A 19,304-nucleotide genomic window follows, 5' to 3' on the forward strand; every position below is an offset into this window, starting at 1 on the left:
GTGTTGATCATGAGGGGTCTAGCACGACATTCGTCAGATTGCGTGATCCGACGTGCTTGTAGCGAAAGGTCACCCATCAGTCACCGCAACTTCAAGCTTGCGAGATCGCGTGCTCACCACGCCTGAATTGAACACCTAAAAGCTTTTTCATAATCACACACTGCCGTCAATTAGACCTATTGTAGGTGATACTTACCGTTGAGTGTTCGCGAACTATCATTCCAAGAGCGGAGAAGAACACTTTATCAAGCTTGCCCAGTGCGACAAATCGGTACCGAACAACTACATAAAGAAGACCCTTCCAGTTACATCTAAGAAACTCACCCGAGCTATGGCTGTCGAAGGCGCGACCACGATGATACAAGCTCATGGTCATCGCATCACCGTCAAAACTCCCCTGTCACCGCCCGAGGCGTCCACCGCCAACGACGACGAACTGCCACCTACAGCACCACAATCGGACGTGTCATTACACATTCACAGCGTTCAACTCCTCAATCCGGAAAGCATAACGTCCGAATTCGACAAACTGCGTTTCGAAGCCGCAGCACATGACCAACTCGTCTTCCACAACCCACAGCTCTACCAAACTGCAGATGATATTTCCAAACATTCGACCCCAAATCAAGACCCCGAAACACTCTCCACACTCCTGATTTCCTCCCCATACAATATCCCCAACCACTATCTCGACCTCTCCTCCCCTCACCTAACCATACCCTCCCGTCTTCTCGCACTAGCCCTGACAGCGCTCAAACCGGCTACCCCAACCTACGCAACTGCGCCGTACCCTCTCGCCCTGAATTTCTCTGTCGTACTAGCCCTTCTGCGTACCCTCATTGCGCAGGAAAAGTACGAATGGAAAGAAACGTCATTCTACGTCGTTGTCTTCCGTTCGCAGCTCAAAGAGGACATTGATCAAGAATGGCTGTACCGACTTGATGAGGAGAGTCATCGTGAGGCGTGTGAGAGTGGAGGGCTATTGAAGTATTGGTTCGGGAAAGGGGACGAGGAGAGGAGGAATCTGGCTACTTGTACGTTGTGTCTGCTTTCTCCCTTTCTTTTCAGTCATGCATCCTCGTGAGGTGCTATCTAATGAACTGAGACTGACGATCTGAACAGGCTTCTGGCATAGTAGGGAAGACGCGTACAAAGGCGGTCTCGGTCCCTGGCATAAGAAGGCAAGAGCCGCAGGACGGGAGTTGTATGAGAGTATCGTGTTTAGTACCTACCGGCTTATCATCAAGGATGGGGCAGAAGAATACGAGTTTGAGGACTATAAGGGCTGAGAAAACGATTTTGGATGTGGGAAAGGTGCATAACCCCAGTCACGGTATTCGACGATACTCAGAGAGCGAAGAGGCGTAAGAGAACATGGGGCAATGATCGGAGGGTATGGGTATGAGGATAGAGAAAGCACATGCTAGAGTGAACATAACAACTGTAACATAGGTTTAAAGAATCGTGAAGAATGTACAGCACTCGATTGCCAGAATGATCTATACCATGCCCTACTGTACAATGCATATTTCGCATGCAAAGCTCGAATTACATAGAATAGTTCTGTCCCGTCTCGTCGTTCGTGTGGGATGGATGGCTTATGGTCGGATAACACGAAGGCCGTCTTTTGGGGGTGATGCTGCGCGCTTGAATGACTGTTCCACATGTTAGCATTTGACATTCTGAACATTTATCTCTGTAGGGGGAGTTCTCACGTTGTCGCACTCTTCCCATGCCCTTCCGGCACCGAATCCGAGACCGACGAATGCGGGCCATGCGCGACGCTTGAAGAGGAGTACGGAGAAGACGACACCGAATGATAGACCGAGGCCGGAGCGGATGAGCATAGAGGAGAGGCAGCGGTCCCACTAGGTAAACATGTTAGCATTACTGTCCGGCAATCTCCAGTGCTCTTATCTCCGTATAGAATCGGCTTGAAAGTGGGCAGGAGTCGACTAAAGTGGGCAGAAGTCGCGTGAGACGGGCCAAGATTGCCATTGACCGCCCAATTCGCCTCTATGACATTCCGGTCCCCCTCTCTCAAGCCATAAAACGGTGTGCCGTGTGCCTCTATCACTATGTCCTGGGCCGTACCTTTTCGTTGAGGAGAGCTTCGCTCATGGGACGTGTGGTGCGCGGGATGGAGGCAACGGGCTGGGGGGTGTTGTCGGCCATGGTGTGTAGATGTGTTCGAGGGCAATTGATGGGTTCAACGGCGCACTCGGTGTGCTTGGAGTGATGGACAGCGGTTCGACGTGGTGTTGAGCGTCTCTGGGCGGAGCTGCAAGCGGAACTTTGACGTCGCCGGCCCTTGGCAGGAACGACCAGGGTAGTCTGGTCCGTGCCCAAACTTTTTCCGCATACCAGGGCTGCGCGATCTTCTCAAGGTCTCTGCATCCACAAACGGGGAAAGAGGTGACAAGATGGCGCCAAGCAAGCCAGTAAGTGTGTTCGGTGTTACGAGTTTGAGAAAGCGCTGACACGGTAGAAGGCCTCGCAGAATGATCCTGCGTCCACCCGGCCGCGACTGCAAGCCATCAACCAGGACTTCTCCGACCTGGACGAGCAGATTCGCCAAGCTGCGCATATCATAGGCCTTCCTGACGACTGGAGTACGATACAAGACCAGGAGGTCCGATCAGATATCATACAAAGACTTGTGCGCGCAAGGGCGGAATGGGTCCTGCGCTGGATCCTCGACAAGTTGAAAGATGAGACGGAAACCGGGCGGGCGGCGCGAGCAAATGTGAGCGCATGGCAGCTTCTAGACTGGATGATACACGTTCTGCCTGTATCTCGTAGTGCGCCACATCTACGGGACGCCAGCTTCCCCAGCATATTGGAGAGAACGCTCGTGGAGAACTTCGACACAGACTCGACTATACAACCCGCAGCCACTTCGGAAGATGTCGACATGAAGGACGACTCGGAATCAAGTGCGACTATCCGAGAAGGAACCAAGCCATCCAAGAAACGAAAACGCGGCACAGCTGAGGCATCACCTTCGACATCGGCCGCACTTGGTCCTGTCGATCTTGGCCATCTTTTCCGCGTGGTCAGGGCAGCAGTTGATTCAATCGCGCACCTGGCTGGGAGTGACAAGTCCGACGATGTCACTCAAGCTGAGCTCATGAAGATGGTCTTGAGGACAGAAAGTACCCAGGCTTCGCGCATCCTCAGATTCTGGCTTTCTGGTGTCCGAATATTGTGCGCAGCTCGCTCTCCCGCTTCCGATGATACCCCTCTGGACGAGCATCTCCAACTGTCACTTGCGCTTGAGATGTGGGATTTGCGCGCTGTGGAGACCAAAGACGAGTCTGGAGCCTCCGCTGAGGAATTCAACACAGAGTGCCTAGTACCGACTTTGCTACTCTTGGAACATCTCAAGTCCCTGCGCAGCAGAGACACGACGCAATTTTCCCAACGTACCCTAGACTGCGCGATTGCAGTGCTCGACAAGCTGTTGGCGAGACATTTGCTTGCGCCTTCAAGAGCTGCTTTCTTCACCGATGCCGAAATCGCCGCACCCTCTGCCAGTACCGGTGCAAACTCTACAAGTGCTGGACTGAAGACACGGGATGCGACGGTTCTTGCGAGTAACCTGGAGCCGCTCCGCGCAAAGCTTCTTCAGGCAGCGCAGATCGAGGATGGTGGAGATGCTCTACCTGCAGAACTCGCGCTGCTCTTCGACACAGTACCTCATGTGCTAGATCTAGCCATTCGCGCTTCTCCGTCACGGACACCCAAGAGCAGAGCTATGGAAAAGCCCTGGCTACAGGCTGTCTTCCCCGCGCTTGCAGAGTGCGCTGGATGTTCGCTGGTCACTCCCCCCGAGTATATCACACGGCCAACCGCCGTTGCTGCTCTCAGTGGCGCTATCCGTATTCTGCAGGTACATGAAGTGAGCCTTTCTTCGGACCTCATCAAGAACATCTTCTGGTACCATTGCGGGGTGAAATATCCCGAACGTCAAGAGAAGCAGGTGCATTGGTCGCTGATCGCATCCTTGATTGAGCTTGATTCGTCAGTGTTTGCTGTAGAGTCCAAAGTTGGAGCGAGAGGCTCGCAAGACCACACAGATCTTGCCGAGTTTGTCTTTGAGAAAATATCAGCTACAGAATTAGAGGGCTCAGGCTTCTCTGATGACGGAAGTGATGCTCAGCTGGGAAGATCCGCAATCTTGGAGCGAATCATCAACCCATTGATGCTGGCTTTCCTGCGGAACCGTAACCTGCTAGGCTTTGTCCGAAGATGGGATGACCAACTGGTCAAGAGCTTTAGACACGGCAAGCGCAAGACTCTTCAAGAGCGACAGGACATCGTGTGGGAAGATCGTGCTTTGTGGAATACTTTGGCTGAATCTTTCGAGTCATCATTAACCCAAAGCCAGATAACTACACTGATTCAGGAGCACGGGGAGCGCCTGGCACAGCTCGCTGGTGCGATCGAGACTGCCACCAAGGAGAGTGTCAAGGTCAAGAAACTCGCTGCGTACAAGAACGCCGCGAGTAGTGCTATCTTGCTTCCAGCTTTCCTTCAAGCTATCAAGTCTGAAAACAATATTGCAGCAGTAAAAGCCGACCTTCGTGCTCTATTTCTCACCTACGCTTCGTGGGTCCAAGAGCGTCACTACAGCTTGTACACACAGTCCCATCTATCTTGGTTCACACTGTGCCAATTGCTGGCGAAACTGTGGCCTATCGAACTTCACGCCTCTTCACAGTTGCAACAGGAATTGCTTTACCCGCTGCTGGAACAAGCTATAGAAGTTATGTCGACGACATCCAACGACGCTGGACGGGGCGCAGATCCTACCATACGAGCAGCTGCGGTACTATTCTGGCTCAACACATGTGATCGCCTACAAACACTCCCTGGTTCCAAGATTGTCATCCGCAGTGGCTTAGCCAGAGTCATGGACTGTTTCTCTTCCAGTCAGCTAGACACCGAAGGACAGCGATCAATGATCGAAATCTTCTGTGCCTATTCCGTCAACCTCCTTGAGCACGTGGAGATCGATGCGTGCCGCCAATCGCTGTCTACCATATTATCAAAGCTTCCACAGTTCGACGGCGTCACTAGCGATCTTGTCTGTCGGTCACTTTCTCAATCTATCATCGAGGAAGGAAACTCAGTCATACAAAACGCATACTGCGTAGCCCTTCTGGAAGCACTTGGGCAAGGAGCTGGAATGAGGATGCACGCTGTGGCCGGTGAAGCGATACTTCATATCCACCCTGCTGCTTTGTCCCGTGAGCAGAGACAAGCAATACTGGACCGCACAGCCGAACTTCTGGACCTCGGGCAGACGAGCACGATGATAGTACTGAGCATCATGGCACACCTTCAGCAAGTTCCAAATGCAACAGCCAAGGTCTCTACGGATGCAGACGTCATCTTTAGCATTGCAGAACAGCTGCATAGCCAACAACTCGAAACAGACTCCGCGCTGCAACTGCTACGAGAGCTTGTGCAAAAAACTCTTGGACATATCATTCCGAACCAGTCACAAGCGCAGAATAAAGAGTTTTTCATCGACTACGCCGGAAAATCTTTATCTGTGGCTAAAGCTACGAGCAAATGCTCGCTAGCGAGACTCTCGATCCTCCGAGCGACGTCGATGGTCCAAAAGCAAAACTCTCTGCTTCATATCGAACGTTACGTCGAACTTTTGAAGCAATGCCTTGGAAGCGAGGACATGGCGTTGCTGCTAGGGTCGTTGGACGCTTTCAACGAGCTGTCAACAGACGCCTTGAAAGACGTCAAGCAATTCAGCCGCATCCAGACATGGCTCCGTACGTGGCTGAAGGATGCCCTCGATCTCGACCAGTATATTGGTTCAGAGGTCCGCGTCCCGAGCGAAGCTGTTGACTACGTTGCACGGGTATATGCATTGGTCGCCAAATACGAGCTTTACCAAGATGCGAAGTGGCTGATCTGTCTGTCGCTTACTGTGCTTAGAGGAAGCTCAGTTCATGTACAAGGCGCCGTGTACAGAACACTCAAGACCACACTCGAACCGCTTCCTTTCTACGAGAAGTTGGATCTTATCACAACACTGGTTGTAGATCAAAAACAGCCAAATCTGGCTGCCTCGTACCGTATCCTCGGTGATCTCATCGACACTATGGACGATCAGCTACAATCTAACGCAGAGATGAGACAAAAGCAGCTCGCGCTGTTGCCTAGGATCTGCGTTCTGCTCACCGAGAGTCCTGATTTCGAGTCTTTCAACGCTCTGCTCAACTGCATTGACACAATCCTGAACGACAAACCTTCGCTTGCATCACAATACAGCATCGAATGCGTCTACAGCGTGCTTGTCAAGCTCACATCACGAAGCAGTCCCGCACTGTCATCTCAGTATGCTCCTGACATCTTTTCAAGGCTCTGCCAGACGAGTCGCCTGACCCTACTTGTACATCGAGGCCGCCTAGGTGGACGTTTCCACCTACTCCTACCCCTTCTACAAGGCCTACTGTTTTGCCTCTTCATTCCAAATGCTAGTCGCAGCGGCGCTCTACCATCATGGCTACGCGCAGTCACCGCTACTGAGCCCGTTCGCCTAACACCCACGAATGCAGCGCAATTCACACGTCTTTTGTCTACCCTTTGCAATCCACCTCAATCATCCATCACGAAGGCGCATCAACACCATCAATCCCGCAAGTCTAAAGACCTCAATGACCCCGTCAAAGCGGCTCGTGACCGAGCGAGCAACTTCCTTTACCCGCTTCTCGCATCTTTCTGCCGCTACCAGCTCAATGGAAGATTGGATCAGGGGGTGAGGGAGAAGTTGATGCCGGGCATCTGGGAAGTGTTGGGTACAGCGAGCTTACATAGAGAGGGGCTAGATGCCATGTTCGCTGGTTTGGGCAGGAGTGAGAGAGACGTCTGGAAGGGTCTTTGGGAGCAGTGGGAAGGTGTGCATGGGAGAAGGCAGGTGGTCGGTCACGGGGAGTAGAAAGTTTTGCGTCGCGAGGTATGACTCGCATGAGAACGCACTGGAATTCCTTTTTGATACAGTACTAGGCGCATCGTGCTGTTGACATATTTGCAACTATCGCAAACACTCACGTATCGATCCCTGCATATACAACAAGATTTGTACCACACTGCGTGCCAAGAAGTCTACTCTCACCTTACTTCCATTGTCGTGCCATTGTCGTCTCACTATTGTCTTCCCGCTATTCTTGAAGCACTCACCTGGTCGTTGTTTCTACGGGTACAATAGATCTGTGTCACTTACTCTAACAACGGCAGTGCGCTGCTGGTATATCTCGACGTCTTGATCTCCCCAACTGTCCCTCAACAGCCTTAACTCAGGATCTTCAAGACAACACAATCGTAAATTCCAGATACTCTACTACCGACACTTTCAGCACACTTAATCCCATAACAATCATGGATCCAACCATCACCGCGGCCACTGCGCCATCTCAGTCCCACTTCCATTCTTCAACTCCTCCAACAAGCGCTGGCGCTTGCCACCAGAAACTCAGTATCTGCATCTGCACCACACCTTCTTCTAAAATCTACCTCACCCCAATCATCGGCTGCGCAAACAAGAAGTGCCGCCCCCGATATTACCACCTCCGTTGCGTGGGCCTCTTTCACCGTCCCGAAAATGCATCTTCATGGCTCTGTCCTAAATGTGCACCTGATGCCCCCGTTCCGCCACGCATCTGCATCTGTGAAGATGCGCCGTACCGCACTGGGCCTATGGTTGAGTGTGCCCAGCATGAGCTGTGTAAGACGCGATGGTTTCACTTGCCGTGCGCTGGAGTTGAGTTTGGCGCGGAGGATACGGAGTGGACTTGTGGAGAATGTGAGGTCGTGATCATCATGCAGCAAGAGCGTGAGGAGGAGATGGAGCGACGCCGAGCAAATGGTAAGGAGGTCGAAGAGGTGATTGAAGGGGTTGCGGAGCAGCAACAGAAGGAGAAGGAAAGAGATAGGGAGAAAGTGGTGGAGCTACCGCAGGCGGACGATGGAGCAGCTGGGGATGAGGAGAAGGAGGACGAGACCGAGCAGCAAGAGTACATTCCGGACCATATTCCGGGTGCCTTCCTGAGTGAAGATGAAGAAACGCCTGCGCCTGCTGCCGCTTCTCCCTTGAAGCGTAAGTCCGACGAAATCGACATCCCGCGTCGGAAAAAGTCGAAGCAAACTCCTACACCCTCTCAATCTCCCGTTTCCGAAGACACCCCGGAGTACTGCATCTGCGGTACCCCAGCAGACAACGACATGATCGCTTGCGATCGGCCGAGTTGCAATACTGAGTGGTTCCACTATGTCTGCGTGGGGTTGACGTCGGCGACGATTCCGGACGGGGAGTGGTTTTGTGAGGGGTGTGAGGCAACTAGGGAGAAGGCGAAGAGGAACAAAAAGAAGAAGAACAAGGGGGGGAATGGCGGCAAAAGGACGCGGAAGAGTTGAGGGGGGTTGGAAGCTGGGTGTGTATTGGTGCTAGTTCATCAAATGTGCCTTCTATTCAGTATCTTTCAAAGATTTTGAGTACATGGTAGAAAATGAAAGCATGATCATGGTAGGAAATCCATCATTCTTTATGCACAGGGGCTCTATGCTTGACTTATCGCTTCAAGTTCGTCTTTGCTCGATGCACAACTGCAGCCAACTCGCCGTTAGATAGACGTCCCAATGGACGAACGCGGTCAAAACGAGGTTTCATTGCTAGGTGACTATATTGAAGATATTGTCTGAAACCAAGCCATGTGCTATGCCTCCGCTGTTCTACGCAACTGCGCAATAACGCTGGAATCTATGCTAAGTCTAGATATATTCCCAGAAGCACAAGAACCCCAATATATATATACGGTAATCATGCCGTATAATTCTAAGCCCGAAGCGTGATCGTCTTCATAGGTACATTGGTAGGTCCAGTGTACGTGTACGAGTCATCAAGAGTGATTGTCTTCATAGGCTCATGACTAAGGATAGTCATGTCAGTGACATCTGTCGCAGTGGCGCTAGGGCGCTTGGAATGATCGATAAAACTGAGGCTCGCAGTGTAAGTACCAGCTTCGATGGTGGCGGGCTGCCATTCGTGGGTAAGTGTTGTGGTAATGGTTGAAGTACGACCAGCAAACTCCAATGTGTAGGTCTTACGTCCACCAGAAAAAGTGGTAGGAGTAGGATACACAGCAACAAATTCTCCTTCAACAACACTACGAGGGACATAGCTTGGAAGAACGTGATGGGGGCGGCGGGTGCCAATACGAGTGGCGGTGGTCGTGATATCGCAGCAATGTGGCGCAGGCCTCCACTCCTTGGTCCAAGCATTCCAACGCTCTTCTCCTTCTTCTTTGCCTTTGAACTGGGGGGCGGCGATGTCTCGCTTGCTGTAGACGGTAACTGTAGTGTCAGGACCAGCATAGGTGACGGTCACCATGGGGCCGGAATGATTGATAGCTGTAGCGGTAGTGGTAGTGGGATCGGGGCTGTCGAGGGTGGTAGTGGTGGTGGTGGTAACGACAGGACGGGGTAGGGTGATGGTCGTAGTGATAGCACCAGCTGGAGTAATAACGGTCTCAGAGCCAACATGCACATATTCAGGGGTAGTCTTGGGGATCCTGACAGTAGTAGTGGCATCATACTCGGAGGGAGTAGGGTATTCAAACAGAGTCCTGCGGTCCTTCTGGTTGCCAGTAAAAATGGTCTCAGTCTTTGTGACAGTTACGAAGACCTCTCTAACTGGGGAAACTTTCTTGTATGCTAGGTTTATGCATTAATATGGGTGGGTTCGTATATGAACGTATGAGGATCTTACCGTTAGAGCCACGCATAGCAATCTTGAAAGCTTCACCGTCAGCATCGACTGGGCCAACGTGCTGACCGAAATTTGTGCACGAAGAAAGCTGTTCAGGCTCTGAATAGAGGGCACACTTGGTGACGAAGATGGGAGCAGGATTGGGGCAAGCAGGTCCGGGAACTACGGACGGATCGCGCTGGATGTAAATGTTGACTACATAGAAGGGTGAAGGTTAGTAGGGCTATATGAAAGTGTCAGGAGACATAACTTACAGGAGTCACAACCTTCGTACTTGTTGCAGAGTTCGGCACATGTCTTCGAATTGTATGATTTTAGTTGAACATACAGCATGTACTTGGTGGACGCGAAGGCACAGTCTGCGTTGCTCATGGCGAGAGCGTAGCCGGTGGGGACGGGGGCAGACAAGGCCAACGAGCTGTACTTGGCGTCCTCTGCGAAGCCCGAAAGAGAGTTGGAAGACGGCTCCGGAGCGGTGCTGTTACCGCGGGAGAGACAGAGAGCATCGGAACGGGGCATAAAAGTGGGAACGATGGGGGCGAAGATGATGTCGGACTTGGCGACAGAGGGCAAGACAGCAGAGAAGGCCGCACCGACGAAGAGGAAGATGGTGGTGATGGAGAAGACAAAGTCCAACATCTTGGTTGGCCTTTTGTACGTGGACCTATCTTAGGTTAGCCTACGTCTTTCACAATTGTGCTTATAGCCACATACGTTTTGGAAGGTATAAATGCCTAAGCAAGATGGTTAAAGATATGTCTTACTATATCTGACTCGGACTTTGAGTTTGCGGCAGAGAAGATTGATGGTGTGGTGAGGAAGGTCTTGAGGGAATGAGTATGTATTTATACACATCCCCAATTTATCTCGAGAAGAAGGGAGTATCGGTAGTATTTGGGAAGGTAGAACAGTACCATAGAACGGTCTTTGATGACTACGAAACATAGTCATGATATTGAAGAAAGGGGAAATGTTCCCACCATTCCATGCTGAACAAACCTACTCAACATATCCACATAGACACTATAAAATTCATTGATTATTCTCATAGTGGCAGAATATCCGCCAGTAGGTGTTTGGTTGGGCATACAGCGGTCATCGTTCGCTATGGTCAGCAAGGGTAGCGAGCGCGATTTACCATCATACAGGACCTGGAAGCTGAGAGTAGCATCTTGGTTCCTTAGGTCTGTTGGAGAAGGGTACCGAGACCCTTACTGTGCAGTCAATCGTCAAATGATACGCTTGTTCTGGAGGTACCCTGCGGAGAAAGGGTGGACAAATGATGGAGGGGACACATCCAGAAGTACCGGCCTTTCGGGGTCGGAGAGCGCTAGCGTGTAGAGTGGGGTAGAGCGACCCACCCACGTGGAGAGTCCTTCACGCTCTCTCTGAGTCGTTCATTCATGTCCCATACATTATTCTGGCCACCGCATTGTTTGGCCGTCAGGGTTATGGGCTCGGCTCAGTCTCAGGAGTATTCCGAGCTCAGACTAGATGACGTCATACCCCAGGCGATAGGTCCCATCACACGAGCATTACTTTCGTTATCGTTACGTTTACAACCTCAACAATGATACCTGAAAATATCCTTCCGTCTGATACTGAGCTCCCACAAGGCCCAGGTCTCGCTCCTTATTGGAAAAGGGATAGAGACCGTCAATCTACTACATTTCCATTTTTCGTGGTTGGCTCCAGCGAACTCGAACGCGACATTCGCTGTATGAACTCTACCATATTAGACGATCTCGAAGGTCTCTCTACGATTCCGCGCCTCTACCAAACGCTCTTCTATCGCACCCGCGAATTCGCCACGACTGTGCGCAAGCTAGTGGACGTTGAGCCTGCATCGTGGGCACATGCGGCATGCCTACTGATAGATTGGAGTGTGAATGTTCTAAGACACAAAGAGGTCAGATTGGAGCGATTCTTACACAGCCAACGCGAGAGTCTTTATTGGATCTTGGATGATGCGTTGTTGAGAATTTGTGTGGACCAATGGGATCCACCGCAACCCACCACACCATCTTCACACTCTATCAAATCGCATAAATCTCCATCCTCATCCTCATCCTCAACGCCACAAGCAGCCCCATGGGACATAGCTACGAGACCGATCTTACTAGCGCTATCCAGAGCTCGAGGTTTGATGCCGTTATGGCACGCGCTTGATCTGGAAGAGAGGGAGAGGTGGGAATTGAATTGCCTGGACCCTCAGGGTCGGTACTTCGATGCTGGCTGGTTTCGGCGTTCGACCAAATTTTTACATCAGAGTACCAGGATTCATGAGGTCTGGAGAACCCTGAGGCGGTGGGGCGACGGCCAGCTTCCTGCTGAGCTGGCCAATGCTATCATGGAAGATGTTGCAAAGTTCGAAGGTCTGCCAATGTGTGACTTACGAACGCAATACTTCACGAAGAAAGCAGTAAATCAGGGTGCTGTGAGCTATTTTCGTGAGGAAATGGACTGTTGAGTTCTACATCGGTGCGTCGCCGTCTAGACACCCATCTTCGGTCTCTCTACCCTTCGCCGACTCTAGGATAGCCAGCACGTCCTCCTTTTGGCCCATACCTTCCATAGCTCCGAAATCGTCAGTCATGGTGCTATCAACTACTTTTTCAATGTCCGCTGGTTCCTGGATACCTACTTCCCTCAATGTACTCGGCAGCCCTAGAGTTTTCACAAAATTGGCTACCGCATCCGCAAGGCCGGGCTCGTCTCTTTCAAGGACTTTATTCCAGATCCCCAGCACGCTCTGCTGTAAACGTCTTTGCTTCTCTGATTTAGACGCATTGTAGCGTAGGACTGGGGCGAGCATGATGCAGGATGTAACGCCGTGCATAACACCGCACGTACTACCAAGCTGGTGCCCAATGGCGTGCGAAAGGCCCATTGGTATGTTCCACAGGATGAGGCCCATCATGGCGTTTCTGGCTCCTATCTGGCAGTTGGCAATACCATCGAACATTTCAGATCGATTGTTGTCACTCTCGCCATTCCTGTAATCCGTCAAGCCTCTGAGTAGTACTGCAAGCGCGTCTTCCATATGGCGGAACACCTCTTTTGTGCATTTGTCGCTGATCATCTACATTACAGAAGTAGCGTAAGCATGCCTGTGAGCCTGAGAATCATTGATATGAATACATACCGTCTCAACACAGTGATCTACAGCGCGCATTCCGCTCGACAGCCATAATTTCCTTGGTGATGTGGAGGCGACTTCAGGATCGAGAAGGATAAGATTTGGCGCCGCGTGTTCGCTCGAAAAGTGCTGCTTCTTCTTCGATTGAGGGTTCGTTACTGACGAGTTGCAGTTCCACTCGCTTGCTGACAGACTCGTTGGGATGAGAATGAGTTTGATCGTAGGATCTTTTAGCCCGGCGGCGCTGCCCTTGGCTTAGTCCACCAAGGCCTCCATAGCTTCTACCGTCAGATTGTCTGGGGCGAGATTCGCGTACATCAAGCGCGCGATCTTGCATGCATCCGAGTAGCTGCTGCTTCCTATGCTGATCATACAGTCCGCCTTTTTCTCACGTAACAGCTTTGCAATTTCCAGTACATCTTCGTAAAGGGAATGAGCGCCCACCCCAGACTTGGTACCCACAACGAACGACCCCAATTTCTCTTTCAGCCTCTCCACAACATCTGTGTTTTCCCCTAGCGCTTTAGAGTGCACTATAAGCGGCCGCTGACAGCCCAGGTGCCAATTTCATCGGTAATATCGTCCAAATAGTTGGAGTTCAGTATGGCGTTATGTCCTTTCCGAGCCGGGGTGGGAAGCTGCTGAATCGTGCGCTTTTTATGACAATAGGAGAAACATTCGGACATGATGCAGTAATAGATACAGATGTAATCTATTACTCGTGAAATGAATGGCTTAAGCAATATTATGAAGTTGTTCGGACCGAAGTGCAAACAATTCAGGTTTTCAAAAGGCTGCGTGCTACTCCCTGACGAGCATCTTACCTCATACCTGTTCAACCCCGCCATCATGAGATGCGAACCCCTACATCTGATACGAGGTTGCTCAGCAAAGAACCAACGTGCGTTCATCTCGCATCGAATGTAGCTTGCGTAGTTTGGCGTCATTCGCATGTCTGGATCGGTCATTGTTGTTCGGCCAAAACCAAGTGCTGACCTTCCGAGGCTGGGCTGGTGGCGGCATTCTTATGATCGCAGTCCCCACTATTCCAGAACATCGTCAGCACGATTTGGTCGAATTCGGTATTTGGAGTGCTCGCTTAGGGTAGCAGATGTTCACATAGGACTTTGGCGGCGTACTGTTTGGTAGTGGACGATGAAACGCGTCGTAGAGGAAACCGCGACCACGACACGCTAAAATCCGTTGAGTTTTGTGTGCACCGACTGTAGCATCCCCTCACTCTCCACATTCAAATGGACCCAACCTTCCATCTCTTCTTAACAACCACCATCAATAGGTCTTGCTCGGTACAAGGCTGTACACATCAAGCTGGTCTTCCCCCAATAGTATTTCGCAGTTTACATAACCCCGCAGCCGTGAGTGCGATTCAGGCTGACCCAATAAATAGACGGTAAAGCGTGAGAGGAGCGCAAAACTTTAAGTAGACTGTGATTACCGTCCCAGTATTTTCGTGAGGCTGAATCCGCTCAACGTGGCGAAGGAGATGTTCGGCGAGATAAGGAGCTCTTTTGAGCAGATTATGATGTACTCACCTCTCTACAGGGGCCATAACACAACCGCACTTCCCCGGGAACTTCAAAACCTAAGACACGACCTCCATCGTAGCACCTTTCTGTGAGTCCGAGATTTGAACCTACCGAGTCTCTCATTGTCCGACATCCATCCTCATCTCAGTCAAAACAGCTTTGCCATTGAAAAGTTTCAATCGTCATCACTCCAGCCACAACAACCACCCTTCACCCGTCAATCATTCCTCAGCAATCTCATTTTAGACGAAAGGGGAAATTTGAGCACTGTGTAAAAGAATTCTTGTTTTGGGACGATGTCACCCTTGACTCCCTGGCCACTGTTGGAAAGATGAGACTACAGGGTTTTGCAGACGTGGGTTCGAAAAACCTGGAGAAAGACAGCAATCAAACGACTCGAAAACAAGGGATCCAGTAAGCGCCAGATACCGTCGGAGAGACCACCGAAAGGGTGTGTGTTTTCCAAATACTCGCGGAAGCAAGGTACCCGTCGCGCCAACCTCTCAACGCGTACGGAAGCCACCTACTCCGGCATTGTATTGCAACACAATCAAGAAAGCAGCAACACCTCATCTCGCCAACACATACAGTTTCCCTTTTGTCTACATATACGCGTCACCTCATCGATAATTTCCGCGGAGCAACGATATAACTTAGTTCACGTTATAGCGTACGACGCTGTCATAGTCTCGCTTAGCACCCCGCATATATCGAGTGTTGACATCACCCTCTACGACCCGCCATCTCGGACCAAGACCGCCATCGATGCCAAATTCTCCACAGACTGACATCCGGCACGGTCCTGACATGCACCCCAGATGGCACTAATGCGGGCTGGTAGAATATCCGGACGTTGTTAGCCTGTGAAATGCTTGTTTTCAAGATTTCGCTGCAGGCTCTGTTGCGTTTCACGCTTCGCTAATCTTACTACCGGTAATAGTTGTGTATTGCCGCGAGGGAGGCGTGGAGCAGCTAACGGCACAATTTACCCAGTGGCGCATCAAACATGGAGCTCGTTGAATCCATCGCTGTGGTTGGCATACGCAGGCGAAGGCGTACTGGCACTGTTGTCGCGGCGGGGGAATGAGCCGTGTTGGCTCGACTGGAGGCGCTCAAGGGACGGGTGTTGTTGGTGGAGGAAGTGAAGAGAGTAGGATGATAGCGTACTGATGTCACTTGGAGACAAGCTCAGGGGCGGGTATTTGGAGGAGGCGTTAGGTGCTGCTTGCAGGTCAGGAAAAGCGTATGTCGATTGTTCAAATGGTATAAAGTCCAAAGGGGGTAGCGCCTACGGCCTGCAGTCAAGCACCCGCACCTACGACATCCTCACTCATCTCAAACACCAATTACAAAACCTGAAGATGCTTTCCAAGTCTTTCTCCCTTCTCGCCTTTGGCGCGTTGGCCTATGGCCAGGAGCTGGTCCAAGAGGGCGCTCCAGCACCTGTCGTCCTCGCAACCGCAAAGTCTGCTGTCATCCCCGCGACTCCAACAGCTACACCTTTCACGGGCGTCGATACCATCCAGGGCGCGATTGTCTCTCCTCTCCCTCCTGCGCCAGGCTACCTTCCAGGTGAGACGGGAGGGCTCAAGGGTACCGCAACAGCCTCTTCCAACCAGCCTTCAGCTACGTACCGTGCAACCATGCCTGAGGAGCAATACAACCCCTTCGTTGGCAGCACGGTTTCCGGATCCATCGAGGCTGTTGGTGGTGCTAGCGGTGTCAACTTCACCGTTAACCTATCCGATCTGCCCGATCAAGCCCAGTTCGGTCCCTTCGCCTGGCACATCCACGCTCTCGCCGTCCCTGCTGACGGAAATTGCACCGCAACCATGGGCCACCTGGATCCCACCAACCGCGGCGAGCTCGTCATGTGCGATTCCGCACTGCCAGAGACTTGTCAGGTCGGTGATTTGGCCGGAAAGCACGGCGGCAAGATCATGACGGAGGGAAGCTTCTCAACCAGCTTTGTGGACCCGTACCTCAGTGTTGTAGAGGGTAGTTCAGGATTCTTCGGTGGATTGGCGTTTGTCCTTCACACTGGTAACACCACGAGGATCACTTGTGCGAACTTTGAGCTTGTGTCAGGTGGCAACGGTACTTCTGCTCCTAACGGCACCATGGGTATGCCTAGCCCGACTAGCAGTATGCCAGCCGAGTACACTGGCGCGGCGAGCAAACTCGGTGGAGGTGTTGTTGCGCTCGCGGCCGGTGTCTTTGCTGCGATGATGATGTAAAAAGTAGTATAGTTCATTTTATCGAGCTATAACTACGATACTCGTAATGTAATATGACTGAGCTTATAAGCTTATTTCGCCAGATGTGATTAGTCTGCAAGTCCATATTCAATGCCATCATACTGAAGTTTCGCCAAGCATGCTATCATTTGCCTTGCTGCCCCATGCCCGATGGAGAGTGCTAGAACACTCATTGTCACAATCATATCGTTTGCATATCCAGTACCTCGGTCCAGTTCCCAGGCCGCGGCAACATCCCAGATTTGCACACTTGTTCCACTTTTCTCCATTACTCTTCAAGCCTTTCTTTAGCATCATCATTGCTTCCTCTGCCTTTCGCAAGAAGAGCTCCTCTTTGGTAAACTGACTACAGTTACGACAGACTTGTCTGTCAATCGGAAAAGAACTTATCGATTCGGCGTAGTAGTCATCTCTTTTGAATAAACGCCCGAGAAATGTCTGTTCCTGCGATGACCTGCCGCATTTGCAAGGTGGATTCCCTTTCATTCGATTTTTTCTTGCGCGAGGGTGCCGAACAGTATACGTACGGTAGCAGGATGCGCAGTATGGAATGCAGTTTTCAATGTGACGGGATGCAACCGATTCCAGTACTGGAAAATCCACCTCACAGCTTTCGCAAATTTGATTCGTGCAGCTCCAGCAGTTGGTTTTCTTGTCAGGCTCGCACGTATACAGCCTGAACATGGCGAGTCGACGAGAGATTTCGTTTGAAGGTAAGACGGCTTGGTGAACTGACTTGGAAACAGTTGATAGGCTGATGACGTCGGTGTAGTGCAGGTGCTCGGTGACCATTACCAGCATATCATACACCCCAAGGAACTGTGCCAGTGGAGTGTGGGTCCCGTAACTATTCCGATACGGCTCTGCTAAATCTTTACTCTTTGTGAACCCATTCTTGACTTCCGACAGCATGATTTCCACCTTTTGCCCTGCGCCTATTGCAGTCTTTGCGACGCACCGACGTCCTGATCGCACTGGGGCTTTGAAGCTCAGTGGAAGGCACCGGAAAAAGTAAATCGGCGTGTAGAATATAATCCACCCCACGATTAGTGCTGCCCATCTTACTGGACAAAACAGGCATTTACCAGCCATAGTGGACACCTCTTTCATCAAATCAAGGATGGACTCATTGTCCCTCCTCATCTGTCGAGCAGAAACGAAGGTTGAGATGTAACCAAGAAAAGACAGGAGGGCACAGAAAAAGCTATTGCAGTCAGCGAAGCTCGTCCACATGCTTAGTTCACAACTCACCAACATGCGATCCCGGTTTGCATCTCTTTCACAAATTCGACACACATCTGAGTCGGGCTTGCGACAGTTTCATTCAGCCTTCCAGCAGCAGCAAAAAAGCTCTCATTCGTGCCTGGAGGTCGTCGCAATTCCAGACCTACAGGATCGTGGCAGGCTTCCAACTTCTGGGGGGTGTAGCCAATCTGGTAATGGATAGCCTTTGCTATGAAGACAGTAAAGGCAGTATCGACCATCGTAAGAGGTAAGTTTAGAGGCGGTATAAAAATGATGGAAGGCAACCAAAGGATCATATGCCAGAAAAATAAAATAAACCCCCATTTGTCTACAAGTTCCTCGCCATTGGGAATAGTTGCATCGTAGGTACCATTGTGAAGCTCAACATTGTCGTGGATCAATTGGGAGTGATTGGCTGTCCAGTAGAATACAGACAAGAATATTAATATAAAGCGAATTCCAAAACAAGGCATGAATAGACCTGTATAGGCATTGTCTTTCATGCTGAGAATGGCGAGAACCTGATGTTCGCTGGTGTCGAATGGATGCAGGTGCGAATTTGCAGCTGAGAGGTAGTAAGCTCCAACTATAGCGGTAATTGAGGGCTACAAGGCAGCCAGCAAGAAAGATATGACAACCGTACGGAGCGAACAATGCCTGTCACACAAGGCTGAGCGGCTGAGACCCTAGAAGAGGTAAATCGCGACTGGCAATTCCAGGCATTATTGTACATCAACCCATAAGAAAGAGGTTTGGCGTGTGAAAGCCTCATACTGTAAAGGCCTGATCATCGCGAAAAAGCAGCCGCGGTCAGCCATAATGGCATAGCTGAATTGCTGCGCCAAGATCCGGTGAAGAATAATGGAAAGGCTGTGATTCGGCCATCTGCACGCATCTCGTCACGCGTCCTCGTATCTCCCCCCTCCCCCCTTAGAAGCGACATCGCACAATTTTATTTCCATGAAAGACGCGATGCATCCAGACACGCATCGCAAGAAGAAAATGACGTAGTTGGTACAGTGGGTCCAGGTGCGGTGCAGAGTTCTCAGCTGCTTTGACCGCACATTGCTCGTCGCGGTGCCGCTGTCATCTTACTAGCAGAGGCTATGAACATAGCAAAGGGGTAGTATGGTTGTCGCGACAAGGTAAGGGTGTCGCGCAAGATGAGCGTTGGGTTGTGGTAGTGATCCCCTGCCGAGGCTAGTAGTGCACGGCTCGATCCGCCGCCGGTGGGTCTCTATTACCATGACAACGGCGGGTGTTTATCGATGACACAACGCTCAATCGCAAGTCCGTGGTCGACCATCTACAGAAGGATTAAGCCT

At 51.2% G+C, this 19,304-nt stretch overlaps 7 protein-coding genes across 7 annotated transcripts; 4 read left to right on the forward strand and 3 right to left on the reverse strand.

Moving 5' to 3' along the window:
• Positions 1-331: 331 nt before the first annotated feature.
• Positions 332-1,289, forward strand: AA0111_g2904 (hypothetical protein; the record flags this gene model as incomplete). Its single annotated transcript, XM_028648727.1, has 2 exons — positions 332-1,034; positions 1,123-1,289. The coding sequence occupies 2 exons, from the start codon at positions 332-334 to the stop codon at positions 1,287-1,289; spliced, it is 870 nt and encodes a 289-aa protein (XP_028509291.1).
• A 309-nt stretch (positions 1,290-1,598) lies between these two features.
• Positions 1,599-2,175, reverse strand: AA0111_g2905 (hypothetical protein; the record flags this gene model as incomplete). The annotated part of the gene is made up of 3 exons (XM_028648728.1): positions 1,599-1,655; positions 1,716-1,868; positions 2,095-2,175. The coding sequence occupies 3 exons, from the start codon at positions 2,173-2,175 to the stop codon at positions 1,599-1,601; spliced, it is 291 nt and encodes a 96-aa protein (XP_028509290.1).
• Positions 2,176-2,423: 248 nt separating this feature from the next.
• Positions 2,424-6,964, forward strand: AA0111_g2906 (hypothetical protein; the record flags this gene model as incomplete). The annotated part of the gene is made up of 2 exons (XM_028648729.1): positions 2,424-2,441; positions 2,492-6,964. The coding sequence occupies 2 exons, from the start codon at positions 2,424-2,426 to the stop codon at positions 6,962-6,964; spliced, it is 4,491 nt and encodes a 1,496-aa protein (XP_028509293.1).
• Positions 6,965-7,404: 440 nt separating this feature from the next.
• Positions 7,405-8,439, forward strand: AA0111_g2907 (hypothetical protein; the record flags this gene model as incomplete). Its single annotated transcript, XM_028648730.1, has 1 exon — positions 7,405-8,439. The coding sequence occupies one exon, from the start codon at positions 7,405-7,407 to the stop codon at positions 8,437-8,439; it is 1,035 nt and encodes a 344-aa protein (XP_028509292.1).
• Positions 8,440-8,857: 418 nt separating this feature from the next.
• Positions 8,858-10,429, reverse strand: AA0111_g2908 (hypothetical protein; the record flags this gene model as incomplete). The annotated part of the gene is made up of 3 exons (XM_028648731.1): positions 8,858-9,735; positions 9,791-9,985; positions 10,045-10,429. The coding sequence occupies 3 exons, from the start codon at positions 10,427-10,429 to the stop codon at positions 8,858-8,860; spliced, it is 1,458 nt and encodes a 485-aa protein (XP_028509285.1).
• A 1,834-nt stretch (positions 10,430-12,263) lies between these two features.
• On the reverse strand, positions 12,264-12,833 carry AA0111_g2909 (hypothetical protein; the record flags this gene model as incomplete). The annotated part of the gene is made up of 1 exon (XM_028648732.1): positions 12,264-12,833. One exon carries the CDS (start codon positions 12,831-12,833, stop codon positions 12,264-12,266), a length of 570 nt encoding a protein of 189 aa, XP_028509284.1.
• Positions 12,834-15,837: 3,004 nt separating this feature from the next.
• AA0111_g2910 (hypothetical protein) lies at positions 15,838-16,713 on the forward strand (the record flags this gene model as incomplete). The annotated part of the gene is made up of 1 exon (XM_028648734.1): positions 15,838-16,713. One exon carries the CDS (start codon positions 15,838-15,840, stop codon positions 16,711-16,713), a length of 876 nt encoding a protein of 291 aa, XP_028509584.1.
• Between the last annotated feature and the right edge of the window lie 2,591 nt (positions 16,714-19,304).

Source organism: Alternaria arborescens, assembly GCF_004154835.1.
Source record: "Alternaria arborescens strain FERA 675 chromosome Unknown contig_5, whole genome shotgun sequence".
Classification (NCBI taxonomy): domain Eukaryota; kingdom Fungi; phylum Ascomycota; class Dothideomycetes; order Pleosporales; family Pleosporaceae; genus Alternaria; species Alternaria arborescens.